Source organism: Rattus rattus, chromosome 6, assembly GCF_011064425.1.
Source record: "Rattus rattus isolate New Zealand chromosome 6, Rrattus_CSIRO_v1, whole genome shotgun sequence".
NCBI classification, from domain to species: Eukaryota; Metazoa; Chordata; class Mammalia; order Rodentia; family Muridae; genus Rattus; species Rattus rattus.
In genome coordinates, this window is record NC_046159.1 from 49677729 (window position 1) to 49689875 (window position 12147).

The following is a 12147-nucleotide window of genomic DNA, read 5'->3' on the forward strand; positions in this document are numbered from 1 at the left end:
TGGGTGTGTAGTTCAGTGGTAGGGCATTTACCTAGTGTGCAAAGGGATCAAGTCTCATGCCCAGAACCATACATACAAGATCAATAACAACAAAATACATTATTGCCTGAATCCATTAGTATTGTGACAATTTAAAACCGTAATTTTCTCTTTCCTTTTGCTGTTCATTTACTTGTTTATATTTAGCAATGCTAAGGTTTGAACCTAGGCCTCACACATGCTAAGCACATGCTCTACTCCTGAGGTGCGGCCTCAGCCACTTGCACACTTTTTGTGGGTGTGCTGCAATTTCCTTTCTCTTTACTATAAACCTATTCTTAAAATAGATAGCAATAGATTAGGAAGCAAGCTGACTTCTCCCAAGCTTACGACAGATTGTTAATACCCATTGCTATGGGGTAGAATAAGTTTCCATGAAATACAACATCTGTCCAGGTTGAACAGAATGAGTCCTCACACCTGATTTCCTGCCCTCCTATAGAATGTGTATGCGTTGATAACATACAGCTCCATCATTGATAGAGACAACATTTGGGGTCATTTCCCTCTGTCTTGCCTGAACCCACGTTTCACCCAAAGCATGCCTTTGGAAGATTGCTGAGGGAGTGATTGGGTAATGAAATTTTAGGTTAGCTGTGCAGAATAGAGCAGGAAGAATACAGGACAGGAAGTCCAGAGCCACTTGTGAGGAGACTGGAAGCTACAGGCCATCTCCTGGATCTTCAGTGTTGACTGAACCCATTGGGTCCTATTTCACTCTGTTCCCTTTCTGGTCCTAGGACTTTTCTTTTATTCATCCCCTTAACTGGGAACCTAGAATTCACCTCGTCAGCACAGTGAGTGGCACAGGCACAAGGTGGAAGGTGGCCTGGTGGTTGAACCACTGACACAGCTCTAGTAGCCTTGAGAGTGAAGGGCCAGGACACTGTCTCAGCCCACCTTCGTGTGCTCGGCCCGTCATCTGGCGCCTCATTCTGGCTCTTAGCTGCTGGCAGTCATGGAAACCCACTGAAGGATGTCCTCACCTTTCTCTGTGAGGAGCTCCCTCCAAGTCTCAAGTGTTAGCTTGCCCTGTATCTGGTTACTCTGTTGCCATGGCTGAGGTAAAAGAAATCTGCCCTGGGCAGTCTACAGTTTTAAAACGGAGTTGCTACTTCAGGCGTGAACTTTTAAGAACTCTTAAAAGTCTGAATTGACTTTTGTCAAATGAAAAGTGCGAGGAAAGGGCAAATGGGTTGTTTTTGATGGGTGCCTTGTTTAGTGAACTCCACAAATGAGTCCCAGAACGGTTTGCCTCTGATATCTACAGGACGATATGTGGTGCGGTGAATGAGGACTAGAAAAGAAAATGGGGCTTTGGCCAAACTGTCGTTTTCTTCCCTATCTGGAACAAGGTTTGAGACATTCCTCTCCCTCCCTCTCCCCCACCCTCCCTCACCCTTGCCAAAACTGGGTTTGGGCCACATTAGCTAGGAAAGGTAAGCTGGTGTTTGACGCCTCCACATGGTGCTGTCTGAGCCTGGTACTCCCATCCTCCTTTTAGCATTTTTAATATTTAATGACCCTTCTGAGATGGAGAATTATGTGGCAGCTCCCTAAGGGATATCTGCTTTAGGTATCTTTTTTTTTTTTTTTTTTTTATCTGTCTGCTGAACTTCCATTTGCTAAATTGAAAAGGTGGTGTCTAGAATATTTTTCAGATGACTCATCTAAGGCTCCGATGAGGCAGACGAAGTCCGTGGGAATCCAGGGTGTTGACAGAAAACTTCAACTTATTTTATTCGTCTTTGATTTGTATAATACTCTAAAAAATATATATATACACCTTTTCTTTCCCTTAAGATGTGAAGACAAATTTGACTTTAACTTTGAGGTGTGGCCTGTTTTGGAACTCAGGGATTAATTTTATTTTATTTTATTTTTTTAGTTCTGCCAGCACCTCTCCTCATTCTCCATAGTTTCTCTGTGTTTGAATTTAAGGAATTTGACCTTTCTAGAATGTAGTCTAATCAACGCCAACCTCACCTGGTGGATTACCTGCTGTCATCCCTCAGGTTAGAAAGCCAGTGTCTTGCTGGGAAGACAGAGGGCCATTGATTCCTGAGCTCAGCCTGGCTTCTCTTTGATTTCATAATCAGTTCCTAAAAGATTGTGGGCAAGCTTTGAATTCCAAGGCTTGGGGTCTGTGAGCTCTTGAAACAAACCTTTGAAGCAGCTCTTTCTGCCTTGGGTTTCAGAAGGGAGGACCCACTGTGTGTTGATGGGTGAATTAAATTGTTTTTCTAATACAACTGAACCGATAATTATCACTGCTGGTGTAATACCCTGGGGTTTCCCTTTTTCTCTTTGTTTTTGTTTTTAGTGTTTTAATAGGGATGGGGTGGGAGGGCTCATGTCAGGACAGCTTTATGGAGCTGGTTCTCTCCTCGAACTCTTGAGTCCCAGGGATAGAACTCAGATCCTCAGATCACTGGGCTTGTTCACCTCCTGATCCGTCTCACCAGCTCTGGTTTCCCTTGTTATGTAATTTGCTCTATGGTTTCTATAAGAATTATCATTAGTTTGTTTTCTGGTGGAGAACTCTAACCGAATTAATGCTACAAGACAGTCTCAATCTTTCCAGCAACCCTCATGAGTACGACGCCCCCTGTAAAGTCCTACTGTGCATTGGCTTAAAACTATTTAATGACTCTCAGGGATGGATTTGGAATAATTAGCAAATGCTAGAGCTTCAGTTCAACAGATAAAAGGGAGGAAGAAAAAGTACCAGGCAATTCCCAGGCCTTTAAACACCGCTTGCTTTCAAGCAGAGAGGACTCTGCACTTAACAAGCGTAGGCTTGGAGGGCATTGTTTCTGCACCTTAATCCTTACAAGCTCATGTACCCCCACCTCTAAAGTCAAGGTTCCTCTATACCTGCTTACTGTTGTGATATTACACAGCGCTGCACTGCCATTCATACATGTCACACACAAAGGTGTGAAGGTACATGGAAGTGTTCACCCACACGTAAGCATGATTCCAGACCCCCCCCAAAAAAAAGTCTTGTCAATCAAACGCCAGGACCCCAGTTTTCCCTGGGATCCTGAAGGATGAAGAAATAAAAAGACGGGAAAATGATGAATGTGAGTTCATCAGACTTTCAGAGCAACAGAGTTTTAGACCTCGCTTTTCCTGCTACTGATGTTTAAGACGTCCCATTTTAGCTGGGATGGAATAAATATTCACTCCATAGTCTGCTCCTGACAATGAAGTGAAATTGTGCCTTAATAACGTTTGCGTCAGGTATATGCTGAGGTAACTGTGCGGTGACTCTGAGAGGGGACATTATCTCAGGAAAACCCACAACAAACAAATATAGGAAAACCTGCAGAGCTTAACAATTAATTTGCAGAGATAAAAGGAAAGTATCCAAGAATTTTCCAGTTAAAATTTGTCTAAATTTTTAGCCTCAAAGTTACTGGTCTTTTCTAAGAAAAATTATCCTACCCAATTGGGGGAGAGAGAGAGAGAGAGAGAGAGAGAGAGAGAGAGAGAGAGAGAGAGAGAGAGAGGAGAGAGAAGTTCTTCCGGTCCTTCCTATCTCTCCCTGAGGTCTCCCTGCTCACCCCCCTCCCTTGCAATGGTATGTTCTGCATTTGACCGTAAAGTGGAGGTGCCAAGCTGTGACAGAGTCTTCAGCTCCCGCCCAGGGTAGACGTGTGCTCAGTTATGTTCTCCTCTTCCACCCACAGGGGCAAATTGAAGTAGACAGCGAGACCATCTTCACGTTGGCAGCCCTGGTTTTGCAGGTAAGAGTTCACTCGCCGCCTCTAACCAGCTCCCCTTTTTTTGTTCCTTGGTTCCCTGCTAACTGCCTGCAACTCCGAAACTTTTGCGTTGGGCCAGCACTTGATGGGTTTTTCAAACCAGTAAAGGGCTCACCAATGAAAGATGTGAAGTGCTGGATTCTCTTTTAAAATTTGTTTGCATGAACTAGCACGTGGTAGTGTTTCTCTGAGACATCCTGAGGTTTAGACTGTGCTAAGGGGACGGAGTTCCGACCCTGTTCCTGGAAGAGGACTCCCAGTTACTTGACCTTGGGAGGTAGCAGTTGTTAGAAACAGCTGTAATTTTCATTTAAATTTAGCAACTTTTGTACACGTTTTTTTTCCTGCGGTTGTGTAAAGAGCCCTTTAATTCTTAAAGGCACTGGCAGCCGAAAAGCAAAGTCGTTTCCTGAACTTGTTTAAAAAGTAAATAGTGTGTGTTGATTTACCTGGGTCATAGTCTAAAAGGTTTGGCACTTCAATGCAAATGTATTTATTCTGTGACCTTAGAAGTGTAACAGTGATTATCGGTGCTTCTTCATAATATACGCCTGAAGAATGTATAATATATGAAAATAGATTTATATATTAGTCTCTTCTGTTAAGGGTAAGACACACCTCAAGGATCCTTGTATCTTCTTACCAATAGTGACCTTGTGGGTGGTACTCCTTAACTACCTTTCTTAACAGAAAGCTCTGGACTTTGAGAGGGAGAAAATAGCCAAGAATAAATCATTCATCAAGCTTAGCATAAATACACATTGATCATGTCTTTATTTTTATTTCAGGAAAGCAAGGGAGATTATACCAGGTAACGATTCCTTTTCTGACTTACTGGGTAGAAAGAGGCTCCCCCATCTTTTGGAATGAGTTATTTTAAATAACAATGAATGCAAAAATCAAAAGAAGGCAGATTGTGGCTGGCTGCTCGGATCTCCTCTTCCTTCACTCGTAGAAACCTGTTCTTTTTGTGAATGACTCTAAGAACGAAACTTTCTCACAATGCTTCAGGACAGAGTGACAGGAAACTATACTCAGAAGCCCTCCGAAGTTTCCCTATTGTATCACGTTGGTTACCGAGGTGAAGAAAACCGAAAAGCTTTGCTAACGGCACAGTGCTTTTTTTTTAAGCGTATAATGATGCTGTGTATCAGGGGCTCTAACGTATGCAGAAACAGACTAAATCCATCAGCTGCTTAGTTAAGGGATTAATAGGGCCTTTCTTTTGCAGCTGCCCTGAAGGGACCTCACCCTTCATGCACTTGACCCAGCAGTCCCGCATTGTTGCTGCGCTCACACTGGGGCTAAGTGTCTCACTGGCCACATCAGCAGGGAATGCATGCGTTTTCACCCTCTCCCGTGCTCTCCCTTCTATGCAGTGGTCCTAGGTAGAGAAATGGGAATTGTCAAAGCTGGAGGGGCGGCCTCTGCTGGGAAGCAGTGCCCAAGCCAATGACCCATGGAAAGCCTGGCCTCTGGCAGGCTAACAGTCCACTTCTGGGAGCTTTATTTACAAATCGCCTAGTACTCCTTCCCCTAAGCCGAGCTTTGTGCTTGGTGATGGGCTGATAAAATAATGCCTGCCAAGCTTGATAGCTTCCAGTCCTTGAAGAATAATCCACTCTCCTCACCCTGCACATTAGAATGATAGAGTAGAGGGCCCCACTTGACACCCTATCATTCAGTTACTACCATCCACTCCCATTGAGAATATATGTGGGGTGTGTGTGTGTGTGTGTGTGTGTGTGTGTGTGTATGCGGCGCGTGTTTATGTGAGCCTATGTTTGTGTGTGCATGTATTCATTATGCATAGGGATTGATTCATTAAGACATTTCACAGCAGTAAATGATGCTTTGCTGTTGCCCCCCCCATCTCACCCTTATCCCCTGACTTCTAACCCCAGTCATCATTTCCTACTTTCAGTCGTACATGTACACATGTATGTATGATCTTGGTTATCGATAAAGTCTGTGGTTGTATGGGCAGTGATAAAGTCAGTTTATGATGGTCTCAGCCTCTGTAGTGTGAGACGCTTACTCTCCCCCACTCCTGACTCTGTGGGGGCTGCAGGCATCAGACACTGTAAGCCTCTGTGTCTGAATCAGTGAAAGGCAGCCTAGCCCACAGGACTGCTGTGAATTAAATATGTGAAGGTCACTGGGTCAAGGGCTGCAGCCATCAGCTCCGACCACACCTCAACTGTGACTGTGGTTATTTTCCCCGTAACCCACACCAAAATTCTGTCTAGTCTCCTGTCTCCTTCTGAGAAGAATTTCGAGATAAAGGTGGGTCCTGGAAAGCTGTAGTAACGGGTTGGCAGACAAAGAGAGAGGTTGAGTTCACCAGCTTTCCTTAGGGAGAGCCCAGGACCTGACAGACAGAGGCTGTGAGCAATCCACCTTGAGGGATGTACATGTTTCAACTTTAGATGGCAGTTTGCTCTTGTTGACTTAGCTCTGGCAAAGTCTTATCCAGTCCTTCCTTACGTTCAGCCAGGCTCTAGTAGTTTTCTTGAGGAACCCTAGGCTGAAGATATGTCAAGCACTCTCTTGAGTTTATCCATCTCAAACTGAGTAGTGGAGAGAACATAACCTGAGTCTTACATAAACTGAGCCTTGCACAAACTAACAGGGTCACCCGAATGAGTCATTTATTCTTTCCAAGCCAAGCCTCATCTGTAAGTTGGGGTCTTGAGGAAGTTAGTGGAATAGAAGAACTGTAAATTACAAAGTGTACTTTACAAAGCCATTAAGTATTGATAAGAAGAACAAAAGGCATAAGTATCTGTCACTGAAAGTGACAATAGAAAAGAATTCAATACCACCCACCCCTGTCTAATCTCCTCCCTGATAGGCAGGGTATATTCTTCTGCCAAACATTTTTCTTAATAGAACTAACGTAGGAAAATCAGGCAAAATAAAATATGAACAGTCCATGTCATCATGGTTAGAGCAAAGACTGTAGAGGCCAATGGGCCCATTCAGACCCTAAGACTTCCATGTTTTACCTGTATAATCTAGAGGAAAATAACTTACCTTCCCACCTTAGTTTCTTGGAACATAAACTCGTAATAACTGTAAGCACACTGTAGGTTGGTACAAGGATCAGATTAATATTTGTGAGATGACCAGAGTTGTTCCTGGAATCCTCGCTTCCATATAGCATCAGAATTTGTCTGTGCCTTGTTGGTTGCAGTTTTGTTTTTAGACAGTGTCTCCTCTAGCCTAAGTGTGCCTGAAACTTACTGTAGAGCCGTAGACGACCTTGACCTCCTGACCCTCTTACCTCCCTTCTTCACTGGTGGGATTACATGCCCTGACATCATATCTGCCTAATCCATCAAATGAACAGACGTGTGTACCGTCTCCTGTTACATATACAACTCATTGCCTATGTGTCAGCTGTTGTAAATAATGTCATGGTGAACATCTGTGTGTATCTGAAACTAACAGTGTGTGTGTGTGTGTGTGTGTGTGTGTGTGTGTGTGTGTAAGACAGATTATTTCTTAATTTTTTACATTTATTTATGGGGAGGGGACAAGTCACAGCTCACATGTTGTCATGAAGCTTGGTGGCGATAAATCTTGTGTCACCCCACCACCACCACCACCCCTCAGTTAATTCCCCTCAGGCATCCAGAGAAGTTCCTTTCCCATAGGAAATGGGTGCATTTTTTATAGCACCATGGTAAATTGGTAAGATTTCCTTCCCATTTGAAGATAGGTGTTAACCAGACCCTTATTCTGACCCAGAAGCGAAGTGAAAAAATCCATGTCTCTCCTTTCCCACTTCCAAACCGAAGCATCCGAACACTTAGTTACTTAGTAACACTCAGCTTTCCTGATCTTAAAAACAAAGCCAAATGAAACCCCCTTTGCCTTTCCAAACTCACTTGTGGCTGGTGTTTCAGTGATAAAGCCTAGCTGGGTCAGCTTTCAGGAATTCTCTGTTTGCCTGTGTTGTGTCACCAAAGCGCTTGTTATCTTTGCGGTGTAAGGACCGACTTGGAAATTCAGGCTGTCAGCTATTTAAAGCAAATGGAAGTCCCCACTCCACCTCTTAATGAGCCTTCTGAGAGCAAGGGCTTCCTACTGGCTACGATAATGTTAACCTTAAGTACTCTGAAGGATCCCTGGCAGGAAGGAACACGAGAGGGGCAGGGCTTGTTATTTTTACAGGCATTTGGAAGAAGAGTTTGAGCAGAGCTTGTTTGGGGCAAAATAATGTGGGGAATCAGAGGAGAAGGAAGAGAGAGCAGCAATTAAGGGTTGTGAAGCAAGGACAGTGTCTGGACGCCGTCCTATATAGGGTGTCTGTGTGCAATGAGAAACAACAGTGACCCCAGGCTCATTACCGCAGTTTGAGAAAGCAACAGCAAGCAGACAGCTCCCAGAGGTCAGGCGCTGTACTGAGTCCTTGCATGAGCCAAGAGGTATTAGTGATGCTCCAGAGCTTTGGAATTTAACCACTTAGTTTCAAAGCATTTGATGGAGGATGTGGTAGCTGCCCTGTCTGGAACCCAGTTTGTCTCAGTTAGTAACAGTGACTAGGTAATAGCAGCCTAATGTGGCTGCTTTATCGTTTCCTCCACCCTCCTGGCAGCCTGGCGGCCAGCCCTATGAAAATGGCATTATTGCTGTCCCACTTTACAGCACTGCACTTTGGAGCCCTGGATGAGTCAAGTGTGTTAGGGGTTTCCTTGAATCTCAAAGAAAACACAAACTTGTAGCACGCACTGACTAGCAGAGCAAAAGATGGACACTGTCAGAATTGAACATGTCTGTCTTGTTTCAGGATGGAATTAATGAATTAATAAGAGTGTGTGGTGGCCAGAGAGGTGCTTAGTGGTTTCTAGCACTGGCTGCTCTTCCAGAGGACCTAGGTGCTGGTCTGAGCACCTGTGTGGAGGCTTACAACAGCCTGTAACCTAGGTCCCGGGACATCCAACACCTTTACTGACTTCTGTGGGCATTGTACTAGCATTAGACAGACATCCATGCAGGCAGAGCATTCATACGTGTAAAATAAAATCTCTAGACAAGTTTTTTTGTTTGTTTAATAAGACTTTATGGTATATGGAAAGAAATTCAGCATACCTACACACAGACAGTGTGTGTTTCTTCATGTGTGTTCTTTGTGTTGTTTGGTTAAAATTAAACCATTTGTTGCCCATTTGGCAACATGCACGAAGTCCTGTGTTCAATCCCCAGTACTAAGCCCTGTTGGTGCATTCCTGGGAGGTAGAAGCAGGAGGATCAGAATTTCAAGGTCATCATCCTGGGCTATGTGGTGAATTTGAAGCCAGCAAGAGCTATATAAGACACTGGCTCAAACAACAACAACAACAAAATCAGACCAAGTTTCTTATATATTTCTCCAAGTTTTCAGTCTACTCATATACACTGAGTTCTAAAAGGGCCACATCAGCAGTGTTTAATGTCTGACCAACATGCTGACCAGTGTTCTGTGGGCTTTATATTGCTAACCACAGTCTTGCAGGGCATGGGGGGCTTTACAGCTTGTATAGTGTGTACATTAAATTATCAAACATCTGAAGGATGGGACACAACTAAGAGAACAGAATCTACCACCCCACCCCCTACCCCAAGGAGATCACTCTTGTTCTCTTTACCCAGTGAAATTCTCTCTAGAATAGTGGACCAGGCCAGGGCGCTCCTGACAACTCTGTGAGACTGGAGTGAAGCTCAGTGTGGTGTTGACAATGGCTGGCTGTCTCAGACACTGACCGGCCAGTCTGCTGTACCAATGGAGAATGGTAGGCCTGAGCTACTCGGACTCCCGAGAGGCACGCCACTCCCTGGAGCTAAGGCTGACATGGTGAGGAAGGCATCGTGCATTCCTGCCGATGAGTGCTTGCACGCCTTTTAGTGTGGTTCTGGAAACATGGAGCGATGACAGGAGCTGTAACATAACCATCGCAATCAGCCATACCGACACGGCCAATGCAGCTAATCTACCTGTCAGTGCGCTGAGTTACTTAAGGCAGGAAGAACTGACAAAGCTTCCAGGCCTCAAGCTGACTTTATATAACCTCGGCTTCTCTAGTAGGAAGTTCACCGAGTCTGACTCTGTGCTTTTGAAGAAAACAGCACACGTGTAGATTTTTGATCTCCTGGCTTCCGGGTTTCTAGCTCTGGATTTTCAGAGTACAGGTCATTCCTGTTCACTGCGCTCCCCATAAGCAGACAGTCTCTGAAACTGCCTCGTTTTGCACATTGTAATACCGTACCCACTAAATAAGTGGCTCTCCAAAGTCCCAGACTTATGATGAGAGCTAAAACATTTTTATTTAAAGTATTTACAGGTCTCTACATTAACCTTCTTTTCAGCCTAGATAATTCTTATAGGTTTTTTTGTTTGGTTTGTTTTGGTTTCTGCCAGCCTTCAAGAGTTGACAGTTCAAAGCAGACATGACAGGAGTCCTCAGCAGACAGGATAATGGTTTTAAAAGAACAGCAACTCACATCGCATTTTCATTCTTTAGACTTAGAAAAGAAAGTTGACAGTTGGTCCCAGTCCAGCCTGCAACCTTAAGTCTAGCCACAGAAGGAAAGATAATGACAAAGGACTGACAAGAGCTTTCCAGAACACTAGCAGATGTCCGGTGTCAGGACAAGTCTTGGCAAGAGGGCCGAGAGAGGAAGAGTCCAGAGACCAGCAAGGTATTTGGTGGCACCAACAACGTATGTGACTGTGATGTTGTGTGTCCAGATCACACACCCCTCCCTGTCATGGACTCTCGCTTCCCACACAGAAGTGTCATTTCCCCTCCCCCTGCAGTGTGTCACGGACCCTGGGGGTTACCGGATTTAACAAATAGAATCCTAGAAGTTAAAGTTCAGTTGGAATTTCAGTTAGCTAACGAAGTGTATTTCAGGGGGACTGCTGAAAATATCTGTTCTGGCAGCAGGGACTTGATTATTTACTAAGCTCAATGACAATAATAGTTCGGTAACACAGTGCGAAAGGTACTCCCCACTAAGACTGACAACCGGAGTTTAATCCCTGGGACCCAAGGAGTGGGAAAAGAGAACAGACACCTGCAAGACGTCCTCTGGCCTCCACACCTTTGCCATGGCAGGCCTGGCCGCACTCCTCAAAGACAAAATAAAAACATGGATTTAAAATAAGAATAAACATAGTGGTAACAGTTCCCCTGGCAGCCTGCTCTGAAGGCGGGAATCTGAATGAAGTGTTGGGCGGAGGCTCGCTTGGGTGCTGTGACAGGAAAGCAAGGCGAACATTCACTGAGCGCGAGCGGTGCCTTCTAACGTCCGTCACAATATTCTCAAGAACAGTATGAGGACGTCACCACCGTCCTTCCTTTAAAAGTGAATTTGGGGCATAGTGGCACATGCCCTAACCTCAGTACTCGGCAGGCAGAGGCAGGAGGATTATTCAGCATTCAAGGCCAGCCTTATCTACATAGTGAGTTCCAGGCTAGCCAGGGCCAAAAAGTGAGATTCTTGTCTCAAAAAAATATTTTGTTTTTTAATTTGGAAACTTGGGCTTATAAAGGCTAATTTATCTAAGACCACAAAAACAAGAACAGGGAGCTTGGAACTGAATCCAGTGTGATACTTTGTTTTGGTTTGTATTTTCTAATTAAAATTTTTATGTTATATGTATGAGTGTTTTGCCAGTATATATGTCTGTGTACCATGAGTGTTCCTGGACTGGGACCTGCTAAGGCCAGAAGTAGGTATATGTGCCTAGTGCCTGCAATTCCCCGGAACTGGAGTTACAGACAATTGCAAGCCTCCACATGGGTGCTGGGAATTGAACCTAGGACCTTTGGAAAAACAGCCAGTGCTCTTTAGCTGTAGAGCCCGGAGGTTTTGTTTTTGAGACAGATTCATGGCTCCCAAGGTGGCCTGGAACTTTCAGCGTAGCTAAGTGTGACTAGTTGGACCTTTTGATCTTCCTCCTTCCACCTCAAGAGTCCTTCGATTATGGACCGGTATCACCAGGTTTATGCAGTACTAGGGATTGAAACCAGGACATGCAGTATGCTAGGTGTGCAGTTTTAAATGAAAATGGTCCCATAGGCCCACAGGGAATGCCGCTATTAAGAGGTGTTGAAGGAAGTGTGTCACTGGGGGTAGGCTTTGAGGTTTGAGAAGTTCAAGCCAGGTCCAGTGTCACTTTCTTCCCATTGCCTGCCCATGTTGTACTCCCAGCTACCTCTCCAACACTATGTCTGCATGCAACCATGCTTCCTGCCATGACAATAATGGACTGAACCTCAGAATTGTAAGCCAGCCCCGACTGCAGCTATGGTCATGCTGTCTCCCTCTTCACAGCAGTAGAAACCGT

General features: G+C 44.7%; 1 protein-coding gene across 1 annotated transcript in view; it reads left to right on the forward strand.

Moving 5' to 3' along the window:
- The window catches only part of Frmd4b (FERM domain containing 4B), a 183911-nt gene that overhangs the window by 113672 nt on the left and 58092 nt on the right, over window positions 1-12147 (forward strand). Inside the window, 2 exon segments of the mRNA XM_032906036.1 lie at window positions 3735-3791; window positions 4598-4620. Of these exon segments, the coding sequence (XP_032761927.1) occupies window positions 3735-3791; window positions 4598-4620 (80 nt within the window).